Source organism: Vulpes lagopus, chromosome 5 (assembly GCF_018345385.1).
Source record: "Vulpes lagopus strain Blue_001 chromosome 5, ASM1834538v1, whole genome shotgun sequence".
In the NCBI taxonomy this organism is placed as follows: domain Eukaryota; kingdom Metazoa; phylum Chordata; class Mammalia; order Carnivora; family Canidae; genus Vulpes; species Vulpes lagopus.
In genome coordinates, this window is record NC_054828.1 from 74,631,370 (window position 1) to 74,650,322 (window position 18,953).

Sequence of the window (18,953 nt, forward strand, 5' to 3'; positions counted from 1 at the left end):
GTAGTTTGTAGGGTATAGATCCTTTACCTCTTTGGTTAGGTTTATTCCTAGATATCTTATGCTTTTGGGTGCAACTGTAAATGGGATTGACTCCTTAATTTCTCTTTCTTCAGTCTCATTGTTAGTGTATAGAAATGCCACTGATTTCTGGGCATTGATTTTGTATCCTGCCACACTGCCGAATTGCTGTATGAGTTCTAGCAATCTTGGGGTGGAGTCTTTTGGGTTTTCTATGTACAGTATCATGTCATCTGTGAAGAGGGAGAGTTTGACTTGTTCTTTGCCAATTTGAATGCCTTTTATTTCTTTTTGCTGCCTGATTGCTGAGGCTAGGACTTCTAATACTATGTTGAATAGCAGTGGTGAGAGTGGACATCCCTGTCGTGTTCTGATCTTAGGGGAAAGGCTCCCAGTGTTTCCCCATTGAGAATGATATTTGCTGTGGGCTTTTTGTACATGGCTTTTAAGATGTCGAGGAATGTTCCCTCTATCCCTACACTCTGAAGAGTTTTGATCAGGAATGGATGCTGTATTTTGTCAAATGCTTTCTCTGCATCTATTGAGAGGATCATATGGTTCTTGTTTTTTCTCTTGTTGATATAATCTATCACATTGATTGCTTTACGAGTGTTGAACCAGCCTTGCATCCTGGGGATAAATCCCTCTTGGTCATGGTGAATAATCTTCTTCATGTATTGTTGGATCCTATTGGCTAGTATCTTGTTGAGAATTTTTGCATGTGTGTTAATCAGGGATATTGGTCTATAATTCTCCTTTTTGGTGGGGTCCTTGTCTGCTTTTGGAATTAAGGTGATGCTGGCCTCATAGAACGAGTTTGGGAGTACTCCATCTCTTTCTATCTTTCTGAACAGCTTTAGTACAATAGGTATGGTTTCTTCTTTAAATGTTTGATAGAATTCCCCTGGGAAGCCATCTGGCCCTGGACTTTTGTGTCTTGGGAGGTTTTTGAAGACTGCTTCAATTTCCTTCCCGGCTATCGGCCTGTTCAGGTTTTCTATTTTTTCCTGTTCCAGTTTGGTAGTTTGTGGTTTTCCAGAAATTCATCCATTTCTTCTGGATTGCCTAATTTATTGGTGTATAGCTGCTCATAATATGTTTTTAAAATCGTTTGTATTTCCTTGGTATTGGTTGTGATCTCTCCTTTTTCATTGGTGATTTTATTAATTAGAGTGTTTTCTCTTTTGTTTTTAATAAGGTTGGCTAATGGTTTATTTATCTTATTAATTCTTTCAAAGAACCAACTCCTGGTTTGTTGATCTGCCATCCCATTCTTAATCAGTGGTGGAAGAACGGTCTCAGAACTGTTTGTGTCAATTGGCCATTTAAGTTTAACAGTAAAAGACTGGTTAATGATAACAATGCATTGTAAAACCTTCAAAAGGAAGGGAGAATGTTTTGTGGACCGTTTTTTTTTTTTTTTTTGCATGTGTGTGGCACTTTTAAGTTATTAGTTTTTAAAATCAGTACTTTTTAGGGGCCCCTGGGTGGCTCAGTCGGTTAAGTGTCTGCCTTCATCTCAGGTCATGATCCCAGGGTCCTCTCTTTCTGGCCCTTCCCACCTACTTGTGTTGTCTCTCTCTCAAATAAATAAGTTTAAAAATCTTTTAAAATAAAATCAAATCAGTACTTAAAAAAAGGATTTTATTTATTTATTCATGAAAGACACACAGAGAGAGGCAGAGACACAGGCAGAGGGAGAAACAGGCTCCACGCAGGAAGCCCGTGGCAGGACTCGAATCCCGGTCCCCAGGATCACACACTTGGCTGAAGGTGGTGCTAAACCGCTGAGCCACCTGGGCTGCCCAGTACTTTTTATTTGTAAAGGACTTGACCAAAAATCTGTCACAGAATTTTGAGTCCCACTAAAACAAATGTTTGATGAGAATAAAAAAATCATTACACTCTAGAACTCCAAATTTTCTTTTCTTTTTTTTTTTTTTTTTTTTAATACAGAAGTTTTTGTGCACTTTGTCAGGCACATTTTTTTTTTTTAAAGATTTTTATTTATTTATTCATGACAGATGCACAGAGAGAGAGAGAGGCAGAGACACAGGCAGAGGGAGAAGCAGGCCCCATGCAGGGAGCCTGATGTGGGACTCGATCCCGGGACTCCAGGATCGCGCTCTGGGCCAAAGGCAGGCGCTAAACCACTGAGCCACCCAGGGATCCCCTAGAACTCCAAATTTTCAAAAACATGTTTGTACTGCTATTTCTTGATTTTTCAGTTTTAGATTTTTCTCCTCCTCCTCCTTCTTCTTCCTCCTCCTCCTCCTCCTTTTTCTTATAGGCTCCATGCTGGGCATGGAGCCCAATACAAGGCCCGAACTCACCACCCTGAGATCAAGACCTGAGCTGAGATCAAGAGTCCACACTTAACCAACTGAGCCATCCAGGGGCCCCAGGTATTATTATCTATTAACTTCCAACTACAAAAGATGAAGATTTACATCATCATGTGTTACTCCCCAACATATAGTTCTACCCTATCCTCCTGGTATAGTTATTTTATAATATTTTTTATTGAAGTATAATTAACATAAAAGTGCTCTGCTAGTTTTAGATGTATAATACAGTGATTCAACAATTCTGTACATTACTCAGTGTTCATCAAGGTAAGTGTCTTATTATTAATCCTCTTCACCTATTTCACCAATCTCTCCACCCACCTCCCCTTTGGAAACCATGAGTTTGTTCTCTGCATTTACATCTCTGCATTTTTTTTTTTTTGTGGGCTCTTTGCCTCTGCATAGTGCACCCACCTCCCTTTCTGCCTTCACTGCCACCCTGGTGCCCGTGGAAAAGCTTGTGGGGGGGATCCCTGGGTGGCTCAGCGGTTTAATGCCTGCCTTTGGCCCAGGGCGTGATCCTGGAGTCCTGGGATCGAGTCCCACGTCGGGCTCCCTGCATGGAGCCTGCTTCTCCCTCCTCCTGTGTCTCTGCCTCTCTCTCTAGCTCTCTATTATGAATAAATAAAATACATTTTTTAAAAAAGGAAAAGCTTGTGGGGAAGGGCGGCAAAAAAAAAAAAGTTCTGAAGTTTACCCTTTTTTTTAAAAAAAAAGATTCTATTTATTTATTCATGTATCTGGAGAGGTGCCTGGGTGCCTCAGTAGGTTAAGCTACCACATTTGGCTCAGGTCATGATCTCAGCATCCTGAGATGGAGACCCACATCCACAGAGCTCCACATGCCACCTCCCTCATTGATGATTCACTTTTCTACTGCATGCATTGAGACCCCCCCACTCCATGGGTTGAGCCCCACATACGTAGAGCCTGGGCTTTCTGCTCAGTGGGGAGTCTGTTTCTCCCTCTCCCTCTGTGCTCTTTCTCTCTCAAATAAGTAAATAAATAAATAAAATCTTTAAAAAAACCCCTCATTTATCTGCAATATTTTATATGAGTTCTTGAATAAAATTTGGGAACCAAAAAAAATAGTCTGTTTTTTGGGGTCTCTTCTTCATTTGTTCATTTGTTTTATTTCTAGAATTCCATGTATGAGTGAAGTCATCAAATGGTATTTGTTCTCTGTCTGACATTTCGTTTAGCATTATACCTTCCAGGCCCATCCATGTTGTGGCAGATAGCAAGATCTCATTCTTTTTTATGGATGAAAACTATTACATTGTGTTATATACCACATACACCACAACTTCTTTATCCGTGGATGGATACTTCGATTGCCTCCATATTTTGGCTATTGTAAATAATACTGTAAACATAGGGGTGCATATATCTTGTTGAATTAGTGTTTCTGTTTTCATTGGGTACATACCCAATATTTATTTATTTCAGAGAGAGAGAGCAAGAGCATGTCTGAGCTGGGAGGGGGAGCAGGAGAGGGAGAAGCAGACTCCTAGCTGAGCAGGCAGTCCAATGTGGGGCTCGATCTCAGGACCCTGAAATCATGACGTGAGCCGAAAGCAGATGCTTAACCAACTGATCCACCCAGGTGCCCTGATTTTTAATTTTTTGAGAGGCCTCCATATTGTTTTCCACATCAATCTGCATTTCTACCAACAGTTCATGAGGGTTCTTTTTTCTCCACATCCTCCCTAACACTTGTTATTTCTTACCTTTTTGATTTTAGCCATTTGACAGGTGTGAGATATCTCATTGATCTCATTTGATTTGCATTTCTCTGGTGATTAATTATTGAATCATAATGTTAGCTAAATCAGCTTTTAGATTATCATCAATATTTACTCAGAGCTAAGCCAAGCAGTCTATATTTCTCTCTCTCTCTTTTTTTTTTTTTTTTTATGATAGTCACACAGACAGAGAGAGAGGTGGGGGGGGGGGGGCAGAGACATAGGCAGAGGAAGAAGCAGGCTCCATGCACCGGGAGCCCGACATGGGATTCGATCCCGGGTCTCCAGGATTGCGCCCTGGGCCAAAGGCAGGCGCCAAACCGCTGCGCCACCCAGGGATCCCTATATTTCTCTTCTTGTAAACATTTATTTTTATTTTTAAAAGATTTTTTAAAATTTTAAAAGATTTAAAGAAATTTATTTATTCACGAGAGTCACAGAGAGGCAGAGACATAGGCAGAGGGAAAAGCAGGCTCCATGAAGGGAGCCTGATGCGGGACTCCTCCCCAGACCCGGGATCATGCCCTGAGCTGTAGGCAGATGCTCAACCACTGTGCCACCTAGGTGCCCCTATTTTTTTTAAGTGTTTTATTTATTTATTTATTTATTTGAGAGAGAGAGAGAGAGCGAGCAAGAGAGAGAGCATGAGCAGGGTGAAGGGCAGAGGGAGAAGCACCCAATTGTGTACCCAATTGTATGATGAATAGAGAGAAAGGTATTGGTTTGTTGGGGAGAATTCTTACTGTTTGACATTGAGATTTTTGCTTTTCCTGCCAATTTGCATTACAGGTGTTTCTGAGTCTAGAATACCTTATTTTGACTTTTGTGGGTCAGAGTTGGGAAAGAATTCAGTTGGTTTTAAATTTTTTTAAAAAAATTTATGATAGTCACAGAGAGAGAGAGAGGCAGAGACATAGGCAGAGGGAGAAGCAGGCTCCATGCACCGGGAGCCCGATGTGGGATTCGATTCAGGGTCTCCAGGATCGTGCCCTGGGCCAAAGGCAGGCGCCAAACCACTGCACCACCCAGGGATCCCCTTCAGTTGGTTTTAATATGAACTTCAACCAAATCTGTTTTAGCCCTACCCTTACCCTTGTCTTCAAGGGTTCATTGTGCTTCCAAATTCAGAATTTTTTGTGTGGTTCTTTTTTTTTTTTTTTTTTTAAGATTTTATTTATTTATTCATGAAAGACACAGAGAGAGAAAGGCAGAGACATAGGCAGAGGGAGAAGCAGGCTCCAGGCAGGGAGCCCGATGTGGGACTCGATCCTGAGACCAAGGATCACGCCCTGACCCAGGGGCAGGTGCTCCCCCACTGAGCCACCCAGGCGTCCCTTTTTGTGTGGTTCTACTGTAAATCAGTTTGTCTCTCAATCTCTGGCAGGCAGTTAGGTTTCAGCTTTCTCCTCTCTTCTAAGATGATCACTTCTACTCTACTGGGATCTCTGAAGGGGATCCCAATAATGGCATTCCTGCTTCATGCAGGGGTCCTGAACAAGTTGAGAGATAAAGCAACAGGCAAATATGGAGGTAAACATATCGACTTTATCACTGTGGGAGGCTAAATTGGAGGTGTACTTTGTCTTTTTCTTTCTTTCTTTCTTTCTTTCTTTCTTTCTTTCTTTCTTTCTTTCTTTCTTCTTTCTTTCTTTCTTTTTCTTTTTTTTTTTAGATTTTGTTTATTTATTTGAGAGAAAGAGAGTGGAGGGAGGGGCAGACTGAGAGGGAGAAGTAGACTCCTTGGTGAGCAGGGAGCCTGATGAGACACGAGGCTCCATCCCAGGACCCTGGGACCATAACCTGAGCTGAAGGCAGATGTGTAACCAACTGAGCCACCCAGGTGCCCCGGAAGTGTACTTTAGTATGAGAGTTTATGGGCCTGCTAATTGTGCCCAGAACCAGACAGCCTGGACTGAGGCCTACTTCCCCATGGAGGAGCAAAGCAGAATTACGTGTCTGACAAAGACTTCCTCTTCCAAGAGCAAGGAGGATGGAACAGGGTGGAACACTCCACTTAGAGTGGGTGAATAAAGGGCTAAGAGAGAGGCCCAGTCATACTGCCTGAACTTTTTCACAAGAAGTAAGACATCAGGAGTAAGGAAGCATTTCTGAACTACATGGTACATCACTTTATAGATGCTAAGATTTTGTTGAACTCTCTCAGCTTTCCTTTCTTTCCTCACTCTATCTTTTGGGTTAGGTCTTTAAAATTTTTTTTGAGATATAATTGATATGCAATATGATACTACTTTTAGGTATATAATATAATATAATATAATATAATATAATATAATATTTGTATATTTGTGAAATACTTACCATGTATGTAATTAACATCCATCACCACACAGTTACAAATTTGGGCTTAGGTTTCGAAGTTATTTTAGTAAGGTTTGGGAAGAAATGAAAGTAAATATGTATATTAAATTCTCTGCCTCTTTTTTTTTTTTTTAAGATTTTATTCATGACAGAGAGAGAGAGAGGCAGAGGGAGAAGCAGGCTTCATGCAGGGAGCCCGACGCAGGACTCGATCCCAGGACTCTAGGATCATGCCCTAGGCTGAAGGTGGTGTTAAACCACTGAGCCACCTGGGCTGCCCAAATTCTCTGCCTCTTAAACAGAGGTTTCAGGTTAGTGTTTTGAAAGTAATTTTGTTGCCAGGGTTACAAATTTCTTTTAAGACAACTATTTATTACTTGTGCTACTAGGTGAATACAGTGATGCAATAATTCTTAGATTGCAAAATCTCTAAATCATTTGTATTTGCTATTGCAATATGGATTTATTTTTGGGAGACTTACTCTGACAATTTTGTTTGACTTTGGTTAATGTTAAAACTAGGTTGCATAATGTTAACATATAAAGAAAGAGGTGACTCAAATTAAAATATCTCAAGCACAAATTTAAAATTTTTGTAGATATTCCATCAAATTTCGCTTTCACAGAGCAATAATAAAAAATGTACTGTAATAATATATATGCTTCCCACTTCAGCATTTACTAACAATCCTTAAAGTGAAAAGGATCCCAAACTAAAGAAAGAATGAAGTGCCTGGGGTGGCTCAGTCAGTTAAGTGTCTTCAGCTTAGGTCATGATCCCAGGATCCTGGGATGGAGGACCCCTGTGGATCTCCCAGCGCAGCGGGGAGTCTGCTTCTCCCTCTCCCTCTGCCCCTCTTCCTGCTTGTGCTGTCTCTCAAATAAATAAATAAATATCTTTAATTTATTTATTCCAGGGATCCCTGGGTGGTTCAGTGGTTTAGCGCCTGCCTTTGGCCCAGGGCATGATCCTGGGGTTCCAGGATCGAGTCCCACATCGGGCTCCCTGCATGGAGCCTGATTCTCCCTCTGTGTCTCTGCCTCTCTCTTTCTGTGACTCTAATGAATAAATAAAATAAAATCTTTAAAAAATTATTTATTCTTGGAAAATGTAGGGTAGCTCAATTATAGTATTCATGGTGTTAAGCAAAATCTTTTCTAAAAAAAATCTGATAAGTATCTTCAACTAAGGCTTAATAGAATAATCAAGTTTACTTATTAGTTACCCTGGAGTTTTTGTATCTCAACAGGCATCATAACATAGAATATCTATTTGTGGCATGTGCATCTACGAATTAAACAGGATTATAATGGTTCCCTTTGGAAAATGATTTTTTTAAAAAAGATTTTATTTATTTATTTGACAGAGCGAGTGAGTGAGAGAAACAGAAAGAGAACAAGCAGACAGAGGGAGAGGGAAAAGCCGACTTCCTGCTGAGCAGGGAGTCTGACGGGGCTCCTCTATCCCAGTACTCTGGGATCATGACCTGAGCAGAAGGCAGACACTTAACCAACTGAACCACCCAGGTGCCAATGGAAAAAGATTTTAACTTTGATCATAGGAACTGGATTTGAGATTCATCTTTACAAATTACTAATCTTGGGATGCCTGGGTGGCTCAGCGGTTGAGTGTCTGCCTTCGGCTCAGGGCGTGATCCTGGAGTTCTGGAATCGAGTCCCACATTGGGCTCCCTGCACGGAGCCTGCTTCTCCCTTTGCCTGTGTCTCTACCTTCTTTCTGTGTCTCTCATGAAAAAATAAATAAAATCTTTAAAAAAAATTACTATTCTTAGGACCTTGGGTATACCCTTGTTTAGTTATCCATTGTAATAAATCACCTCAAAACTGAGTAGTTGAAAACAATAGTCATGCTTGATTTACTCAAGATTCTAGAGGGAATAAGTCCTACATTCCTGAAGGAAAATCTGGGTGGTACACCATTGTGGTCACCACAGGATCTGTGGCTTTTGGTAGAGAGACACAGCCTTCTTGTAACGACTTGGCATAAAGGAGATGGGGGCTAAATACTCCAATGTCAGTCCTCCAGACTTCCAATCTCCTGCCAGTGCCCTCTCCACGGACCAAACCCAGAAGTCATAGGACTCTGTGGGTTTTGAGTCACAGGGCAGGGTGGAAAAGGGGGAAGAGTAGATCTAGAGGGGCAACAGAAGATACTCAACAGCAGAAAACAAATTTAGTTGTTGAACACTAAAGGCATGTTGAGTTAAATAATATCCTGATGCATACTTCTTATTTGTGGATTAGAGGAGTGTTGGAGCCACCCTCTAATTCATTCCCTTCCTTGCTCCTTTGCTTTCATCTACCTCCTGATAACTTCACTTTTCATTCTACCATTTAAAATAAACTCTGCCTCATTAGTTCAGCTTAAAGCATGTTCTAGTTCATGAGTTTGGCTTTTCTCCTGACTCTTATTTTTTCACCCTTCTTTTAGTATCATATACCCATCTCCTAGTCTGGTAATGTTTTTCAGCCAACCTCTTCCCAGGCATCTTTCTTTCTATACAGCAGCCCTCTGGAGAATCTTTCTTCCCCCAGCCTCTTATCCTGGCTCCTTGATTAAGACTAGAAAGATCTGGTTTCAAGGTATTGAGGTAAGGCACATGAGAGATGACATGAGAGTGAGAGCCACGGGTATGTGGGGAAGGCTCCTTTTGGTGGATCCCTGTCTACAGTGTACTTTCTGAAGCTATTATCCAGTGGTAAAATGAATTCATCGCCTTTCCTCACATTCCTTATTTCCAACATACTCTCCCATTCCATCTAATGTGTTCTGATACAAAAGTCTCACCATTTAACCTCAATAATCATCTATTCCTTGAAACTCTTTGGCTTCCAGGCATTTTTCCCCTGAATTCAATTTTTTTTTTAACCTATCCCTCAGTTTCTTTCACTACTTTGGTAGACAGTCCCTCTCACCTGTTTCCCCTCAATCTTTTATCCCTTCCTTTCTTAAAAAACAAACAAACAAAAAACAAAAAACCTCTTCCTCAATCTGTTTTTTCATATCATCCTGGCTTCCTTTAGCCTGTGTTAAAACAAACTTAACTAATGCCAAATTACCCCCCAGGGATGTCATTTTTTCCCAAAAGCTCTCCCTCTTCCCCTCGGTTTTCATCTTCACAAAATTTGCTTTTCAAGAATACAAAGGAAACACTTCTCCAGGAGAAGACAATCACTATTTTGTTTTCCTTTAAAGTATTTCACATGCTAACTACGAAGTGTTTACATTTTAAATGTAAGCCTGATTGAAGAATTGTGTGTCTATGTGGGAGGAGGAGGGGCGCGGTGGTAAAGTGGTGAGTGGTGAGTCTGTTTGAAACCCTAGTCTCTAACCCGAGAAACTGAAAAAATAGTAAACAAGCACTCCACTCTGAGGTTTGGACTAATTCACTCACTTTCTTCTCGAAAAAAAAATTTTTTTTTTGGTATTTATCTTGAGAATGGTGTAAGGGAATGAAAAGGACAAATTTAAGCAAGAACTAAGAAGTTAGACTCTCAAGACAAAATTAAAAAAAATTCTTATCTCACTGTTTGGTATCCCCACATTCATAGTCTTTTAAAAGCACGTTTAACCTACAGATATCCATGGAAACCAACCAAAGGGAAATTAGAAAGGAGAGGCATTTCAGTACCAATTCTATGCAAATTGATGTTTGATTTTCATTAGTCCAGCACTGTTTTTCCTCCAATGTCTTAGTGTTTATTACAGCAACAATTACCTCAGTAACAAATCCTCCAGGGTAGTTTTGTTTAAAGGTGCCTAACTTATACACTTCACCCAACTGTTTTCAAAAGTGTTCAGTCCTTCATGTTGCAAATTAAAATACTATTTTTATCTCGGCTCTGGTTCTGCAGCAGAAGCCTGTCCCCAGCAGGGCAGGACCAGGAAAGCTCCTGTGCACGTTTAAATCATGTGCACGTTGCTGTGCATCTCGGCCACAAGGTGCTTTAAAACCGCCAAGAACCGGTGCATGCTGTGTGCCAAATGATCAGTCCTGCGACCTGGACACAGAAGAAGGATGCTTTCTCCCTCCCTCTCACACTAAAAACAAAACAGAAAAAGCAAATCCAGCAGGCATCAAAACCTTCCGAACGCCTGGGGAAAGCGCGCCAATCACACAAAGAAAAGGAGGGGGGCTACTGGGATTCAAAATCCTTTCCCCAGGACGAACACCCTCCCTGACCTATCGGAGTTAACTGCGCGCTCGGTCGTAGCCAATAGGCATGGCGCTCCGGGTTCAGGCCCACCCTGCAGGCTGACGGACATTCATGCAGCCCAATGAGACAGCGCGATGCTGGAGAAGGGACCAGTACATTAGGGAGGGGGGCGGAGTGTAGGCCAGGGGGTTGGCGGTGCCGTGTCATGGAGGCTCAGTCAACGAGCAGCCATTGAAGGGGAAGGAACTGTGGCGTGCGTGTGTGTGTGCGCGCGCGCGCGCGTGTGTGTGCGTGTTTGTGCGTGCGTGTGAGTGCGCGCGAGTGTGTGGACGAGGAGGTGGGGGCGGCCGACTTAAGAGTCCCAACTCCTTGGACTCCATTTGCTATTCTTTTCTTTCTCCCCCACACCTATCTGGAGGTAGTGGGCGTTTATATTTGCTTTTCTTTTCATTCATTTCCAGATCTTTTACAATTTAAGGGTTGGGGGTAGTGGGAAAGGCAGGAAAGGGTCAGGGAAGGAGTAGTAGCAGCCGAGCAGGAGGAGGACATGGAGATGAAGAAGAGGATTAACCTGGAGTTAAGGAACAGAGCCCCGGAGGAGGTGAGATGACTCAGCCCCCTCCCCTTCCCCGCCAGACCTGGATTCGGAGGGTCGGGTTCTGGGGGTCCCGGTGGCTGTGCGGGGAGGGGTCATGAATGAACCCCCGACTCGGGTTAGGGTTAGTGGGGGATATTTAATTTTAAGTGTAAAATCATTAAAATCTTCTATTTAAAATGGCGAAGGGTTTGAAGTTTCTAGGGGCGTTTTTGTGTATGCCTGGGGGCTTAGCCTCCGCAGGTTGTCCTCGAGTCGGAGTCCCGGCCTGGAGGGGCGGGACGCGGGTGCTGGGGGGCCGCTCTTTGGTTCCGTCCTGCTCCGGGGTAGGCGGCGTGGGCGCGACCCCCAGTCCCACTCGCCCCTGCCGCAGCCGTCGTCGCCTGAGAAGTTAGTTCAACTTTTCTGCGATGCTGCCAACTCCTCCTTTCTTCTTAGGGGCGGGGGGTGTGCCCCGGTCTCGAGGCCCCGGGTGTCCGGCGCGCCGGCCGGGGTCCCCTGCGGAGGATGAGGTCGGCGGTCGGCGCCCCCGCGGCCTCCGAGTCCTGGGACCGAGGCGGGGAGGGCGCGCGGGGCGGAATCCTCTTGGTGCCCCCCGCGCTGGGACGGTATTCGGCGTGTCATGTCGTCGCGGCCGCAACTCCGAATTGGAGCCCGGGAGGAGGAGGTGTCACAAAACTCAACACATGGGTCGTAGTAGTTCTGTGCTTTAAAGATGGATTCGGCGAAGCGAAATGATGCGCTCCTGCCGCTGTCGCCTTAGTTAAAGAGACGGGGCTGGGAGGGGCCACGTGAGGCTGGTAGCGGTCAACTTCTGGGGGGTCGGACCAGGCGTTTCCGCCTCCCGGTGGAGGGCGCCTCCCGGGCTGGCCCAGCCCTCCCCGCCCGAGGCCAGGCGACCCCGCTTCCCCGGCGGAGCCCCCGCCCCGCGTGCGTTTTCCCGCGGGTCGGGGCGGCGGGCGGCGAGAGCGGCGAGGGTCTCGGTGACTGCGGCCCCTGAAACAAACACTGGGAGCGCAACAGCAGGGATCGGGCTGTTTTCGCAGGGGTGGGGCTGTGCTGTGCACACCAGTGCTGGAGGCGAGCGGGTCTGCTGCTGGGATGTGCGGCGGACTGGGCACCCGAGGTCTTCATGCACTTATTCATTTTTTTAAGCCTTCGTTTCCCTGGAATTGGCAAAGGGCAGGGAGGAGGAAACAGTGCTGCTATCATCCCAGAGAGAGCTGGGAGTTTTCTAGGGCCTACTCTTTGGGGGCTTCAGGAAAACAAACAAGATCAAACACTGCCTTTCAGAAGCACACATTTAGAATACTTTTGTGTGTCTGGGGTTTGGAAAAGTGAATTTGCTGCCCCGCATGCCCCCTTCCGTTTACCTACCCTACCCGTAGTAATTTCCTTTACAATTTTGGGGAGTGCCAGACGTTGTCTTTTTGCAGCCTCCCCTTCCTCCCCTGTGGTGTAATAACGGTCTCTTATATTTGTATAGCTCTTTACAGTTTACAGAACGCTTTTTGTGTTTGTTATTTACCTTTCTACTTCGGACAGACTTGTAAGGTAGATTGTATTGTTCTAGAATCCAAATTAGTAAATGGAGTCCCAGGGCAGTGAAATTATTTACTCAAGTGGAAGAACTGGTTTTCTGACACCAAATCTAGTGGCCCTTTCTCTCCTCCGCTCAGCTGGACTAGGAGTCAGAAGATTTAGAGTGGAAGCATAGCTCTGTTATACTAACTGTGTGACAGTAGCCAAGTCATTCTTACCCTCTGGACCTTGGCTTCCTTAACTCTAAACAGATCATAGTCCTTCTCTGGTCTCTAAAATAATTATGTCAAAGTCATATTGAAATAGAGAAGGGGGCATTGCTCCTTGTTAATTTTTAGCTCTCAAAATCCTCAAACATATTTTTTTGCACTGGGAGTAGATATCCAGGGTCTCCTGTCTCCCCCTTAAGATTAAGTCCTCTTAGGTCCACACCAGCAAGTTTTGTTGTTTGACCTGATAGGAGGATGCTGCTCCCCCCCTTCCCCAATGAGGAGAAGTCTACAAAAATGCTACCAGGGTGTTACAGAGAAATAACATTTTGTCAATGATGTATTGTCCTGAGTGACACTGTTAGGCCCTGCTATTAAGAACAAATACCTCTGAAAGCCAGCTTTCTCAGAATGAGCTTTCGAGCATTTCTTCGTGAAGGGTAACAAAAGTATTTTTGAGTTGTGGTGGCATTTATCAAGCAAAGATAAGGGGGTTTAAACTTGAAATGTGAATAAAATAGTTTCCTTTCTTCTCCCTGCTGTTTTGGGGCAGCTCACTTGAATCCTATCCCAGTAGCCTCTGCAGCCCTTCACTGCATAAATATATGCCTTGATGTTGTGAATCCTTATTAGGGGCAGAAGTAAGTTTCACATGGGACCTTTTCAAAGTTTTATTTTTTATGCTTCGGTGTTATGAGCAGGCATTGAACTTTTTGTCTAAGTTTAAATTTAAAAGATTAACTTATAATGATGACTTTAGATTGTATTTCAGTTTTTGGTTAGGGAGGAGTGAATGGAAGGGATCTGTGTAAGGGAATTAGTGGTTCTAATATTCACATTGCCAGTTGTCTTGACCCAAGTCTTTTGCTAAACAGACTGCAACGTAAAGAATCATTCATTTTCTATCTTACAGGTGACAGAGTTAGTCCTTGATAATTGCCTGTGTGTCAATGGGGAAATTGAAGGCCTGAATGATACTTTTAAAAAACTAGAGTTTCTGAGTATGGCTAACGTGGAACTAAGTTCACTGGCCCGACTGCCTAGCTTAAATAAACTTCGAAAGGTAAGTTGGTATTAAGTGTGAAATCATCATAATTTTGATGCCAAGGGCTAACATTTCTAAGTTTTGGCCAAATGAAACAACCATTCTGCCTTCTAATTAGAAGTTTCTGAATTTCTAGAGATAAGAGAATGAGTTATGCAGGATTTTAGAATCAGCTCTAATACTGCTTTTAGAAATTTAAACATAATAGTGAAATTGCTTTATGACATGAATGTGGATTTATTTATTTATTTTTTAAAATTATTTATTTATTCATGAGAGACAGAGAGAGGCAGAGACACAGGCAGAGGGAGAAGCAGGCTCCCCTTGAGGAGCCTGATTTGGGACTGGATCCCAGGACCCTGGGATCACAACCTGAGCTGAAGGCAGATGCTCAACCACTGAGCCACCCAGGTGCCCCATGAATTTGGATTTAATATCTACTAAATGTTTTTCTCTGAAACATAAAATCTACCTATAACCGAATTGGAACCAAATTTGGGGTAGAAGCTTATTATATAGGGGTTCCAATACATTATTTGGTGATTATAGGTAGGAATGTGGAAACTAATAATTTGTAACATTTCTTCTTCAAATTGATATATTTTAAAAATCTGGGGGCGCCTGGCTGGCTCAGTTGGAAGAATGTGTTACTCTTGATCTTGGCATTGGGTTTGAGCTCCATATAGAGTGTAGAGATTACTTAAATAAATAAAAAACTTAAAAAATAATCCGATCTGTCCTAAGCCTTCACCATTGTTTGTTTTTTCTCCATGTTGAATATATAGTTGGAACTTAGTGACAATATAATTTCTGGTGGTTTGGAAGTCCTGGCAGAGAAATGTCCAAATCTTACTTACCTCAATCTGAGTGGAAATAAAATCAAAGATCTCAGTACAGTAGAAGCTCTGGTGAGTGGAAAGTCTCTGGACTTGCTCTTTTTTGGTTGTTTTTCTGAGATTTGCTAGTGTTTTTATCTTCACGGATTTATATTTCACTCTTTGAAACTTCTGAATTTCTTATATATTTTTAAAAGGATCTGCCTTCTCTTTTTTTAGAGTAAAACAGATAAATTTTTAAATCTCTGAGAAATTTATTTTATTAATAACCTCACGAGTTGAATATCTGGTTTTAAACTTCCCAGTATTTTCTTAAATTCTGTTCTTTTTCCTTCTTTCTTGATTTAATTTAATTTAATTTTATTTTATTGTTTACTTCTTTGTTTCCTGGAATGAGATGAAGTGAAACTCAGAAAATTGTTGTTCTGATTTTAAAAAAGCTTGGCAGGAGGTTGAAATTGTTGACAATAAGCTTGACTGGGTTTAAGCTAACCACATTATTATTGTTGCCTATTTATGCACATATATGGTCAACAAAATATATTGAGTGGCTACTACAGGATGACTCTAAGCCAGGTGTTGGAATTACAGTGGTGAACAAAATAAACTTCCTATTCTGTGGAGTTTACATGCAGGTCCTCATAAAGAGAATTGATACGATAACCCTTCTTTATAAAATTTGAAAAATCCAAAAATCATTCTTTTAATATATGTTTTCAGGTCCATGAAATAAAAAGAAATAACATAATATTTAAAATCTTGAAATGTAAGCTTTAACTTTTTACTTTTCCAGCAAAATCTTAAAAATTTGAAAAGTCTTGATTTGTTTAACTGTGAGATCACAAACCTGGAAGATTACCGAGAAAGTATCTTCGAACTGCTGCAGCAAATCACGTACTTAGATGGATTTGATCAGGAGGATAACGAAGCACCAGATTCAGAAGAGGAGGATGATGAGGGTAATCATTCTTAATGCTTATAAATACAGGCTCCAGCCTAGCCAGGCAAGTTAGATTGGGCCTGGATATTTAGGTGATAAAAAATATATATATATATACATATATATATGTAAAACAAGAAAAATTACAAAACCCACAGCCCTAATCCTGTATTTCTTATTTTAGATTGCTGATAGCTTTGGGGAATTTAATGATTATTATGCTATCAAGCTATGTGAATTTTTTTTTTTTAAGGATTTTATTTGAGAGAGAGAACGAGAGAGTACAAGCAGAGGAAGCGGCAGAGGGAGAGGGAGAAGCAGGCTCCCCATTGAGCAGGGAATCCCATGTGGGGCTCAATCCCAGGACCCCAGGATCATGATCAGAGCTGAAGGCAGATGCCCAACTGACTGAGCCACCTGGGTGCCCTCAAGCTCTGAAATTTTGTATCTGAACTTTTTTAATGACCACCTAGTAAAAGTGGCAACTTTTAAAATAGTACTTTTTTTTTTTAAAGGAATCATTTCTTGTAGTGTTATCCATAATAGTCAAGAAATAGAAACAACCCAAATGGCCTATCGACTGATGGAGAAATAAAATGTGATATATCCATACAATGAAACATTATTGATTCAGTCATAAGAATGAATGAAGCACTGATACATGCTCTTGCATTGAAATCATTCTATGAAGTAAAAGAAGCCAGACACAAAAGGCCACATTTTGTATGACTCCATTTGTATGAAATGTCCAGAATAGGCAAATCCATAGAAACAGAAAGTAGGATAATGGTTGCCAGGGCTGGGTGAGAGGAGAATGGGGAGTGACTGTTAATGACTGGGTTTTTTTTGAGAGGGGGAGGGTAGGTGATGGAAACGTTCTAGAATTAGGTAGTGAATATATATGATTGGATAAGTGGGTGACTAACAGATCAGATGATGGAACGGCTGTTGTTAGTAATGGGACACTGATTACTCTTGGTTGAAAATCATTTTTACTGTAAAAAGAAATCTGATGGACAAACAATGTTAGAAAATGATAGAGAAGTGGGTTTCGAGATGTCCATAAGGTAAAACAAACTTTAGTGCATGTAATATTTTAATGAAAATATGTACGTTGGAAATATTTCAGTATTTAGAAACCATAGTTCTCAAATAGTAAATATTGATGTTGTGAAAGGGAAATCTTTTTTTTAAGATTTATTTATTTATTTAGAGAGAGAGCGAGCGAGCGCACACAGGTGAACAAGTGGGAAGAGGGGCAGAGGGAGAGAGTCAAGCAAACCTCCTTACTTGAGGGCAGAGCCTGAGACCATGACCTGAACTGAAATCAAGAGTTGGACACGTAACCATCTGAGCCACCCAGGCGCCCCCTGTAAAAGGAAAGTCTTAAAAAAAGAAAATATCCCTGAGATAGTTTCCACCTTCCCATTGGCTTTAGAGTTTGAAGTGATTGGGGCAAGGGCAGATAGGCTTAAAGTACTAGCAAGAAACATTTGCTCAGCCACTCACTCATCTTTTAAAATATTTTTAAAGATGGAGACGAAGATGATGAAGAGGAAGAAGATGAAGCTGGTCCACCCGAAGAATATGAAGAAGAAGAGGAGGAAGAAGAGGAGGATGAGGATGAGGATGAGGATGAAGCGGGCTCGGAATTGGGAGAGGGAGAAGAGGAAGTGGGCCTCTCATATTTAATGAAAGAAGAAATCCAGGTGAATAGGCATTTCTTTATTACTAAATAAAGTAATTATTTAGGCATAAAGCCAAGGTCTATAAATAGTTCAGTTGTGGAGAAATCTGAAAATTGTTACTAACTTGCAGGTCTGAGAGTGTCTATCTGTCATTTTTCCTACTGTCCCCTGGCTCAAACTGTATCTAGGGCAGCCTGGGTGGCTTAGCGGTTTAGTACCGCCTTCAGCCCTGGGCGTGATCCTGGAGACCTGGGATCGAGTCCCACGTCGGGCTCCTTTCGTCAGGCTCCCTACTTCTCCCTCTGCCTGAGTCTCTGCCTCTCTCTCTGTGTGTGTCTCCTGAATAAATAAATAAAAATATTAAAAAAACCCAAAACTGTATACAGATCATCATAAGCACCTATGGTTTTACCGCCTAGGTATCTTGTAAATCCATTCTGCCCAGAGCAGCAGGGTTCATGGAAACATTTTACAAAAGTTTCTGAGCTTCAGCTTCTGCATTTACAGAACTGAAAATAATATCAACCTCTTAGGCTCTTTTCAGGGTTTAACAAGAGAATATAGGTAAATTATCTAGTCCCTGGCACATCGTAGGCACTCAGCAACACTTTCCTTTCCCTCTAATTATTTTTGTTTATGGTTTTGTTGTAGTTTTCCAAATGGTCCCTTGAATACAGTGTCACCACTTAGGTGTATCCTTCACAGTCTGTGCTTGCTTGCTTAGTCTGAATGCAAATATGATCATATCACTGCCCTGCTTGAAACAATTTAATGTTTCCCTGTTGCCACCAAGATATATACAAGACCCATCACTATCTAGTCCCGGTTTGCCTCTCTAGCCTCTTCTCCCTCAATTTTAAATTAAATCGTCACACTAAGCTGTTTCTTGCCTTCCTGTCTATAGATACATTGTTTACTCTTAATCTGAAATGACTTGCTACTCATGCTCTCTGATGAACGCTTTTTTTTTAACTGAGGTAAACATAAATATAGTTAAAGCCTGTAAAGTGCACTGATTTTATGTACAAGTTCACATTTTACTTATGTGTATACTTGTATGACTACCACCCAAATCATGACTCAGTTCTGGAGTTGTCTCATTATTGAAACTTTCTATAATTTTTATACTCACTCCTTCCTTCGTTACCTTTTTTTTTTTTTTTTGAAGATTTTATTTATTTATGAGAAAGAGAGAGAATGAGAGAGAGAGAGAGAGGCAGAGATATAGGCAGAGGGAGAAGCAGGTTCTCTGCAAGGAGCCCAGTGTGGGACTCGATCCCGGATTCTAGGATCAGGACCTGAGCTGAAGGCAGATGCTCAACTGCTGAGCCATCCAGGCATCCCCCTTTGTTACCTTTGAATCTTGGTTAGTCTTCTCTTGCTCATAGATACTTTTGTAAAAACTTGTTTACTTGGCTACTTTCTACTAGATGGCGAGTTCCATAAAGGGAGGGTCATCTGTCTTTATATCTCAGTGTCTAGTACATTA

At 41.9% G+C, this 18,953-nt stretch overlaps 1 protein-coding gene across 5 annotated transcripts in view; it reads left to right on the top strand.

Annotated features, from left to right (window-relative positions):
- Window positions 1–18,953, top strand: part of ANP32E (acidic nuclear phosphoprotein 32 family member E) — a 44,016-nt gene that overhangs the window by 17,910 nt on the left and 7,153 nt on the right. For 3 of the 5 annotated variants that reach the window (XM_041753996.1, XM_041753997.1, XM_041753995.1), the window contains 4 exons: window positions 13,869–14,018; window positions 14,786–14,908; window positions 15,630–15,795; window positions 17,310–17,485. In XM_041753996.1, coding sequence (XP_041609930.1) covers window positions 13,959–14,018; window positions 14,786–14,908; window positions 15,630–15,795; window positions 17,310–17,485 — 525 coding nt within the window. In that variant the 5' untranslated portion in view covers window positions 13,869–13,958. Of the gene's footprint in view, window positions 1–10,800; window positions 11,211–12,049; window positions 12,331–13,868; window positions 14,019–14,785; window positions 14,909–15,629; window positions 15,796–17,309; window positions 17,486–18,953 lie in introns of those variants that run through there. The other 2 variants (XM_041753994.1, XM_041753998.1) reach the window with 2 other exon arrangements.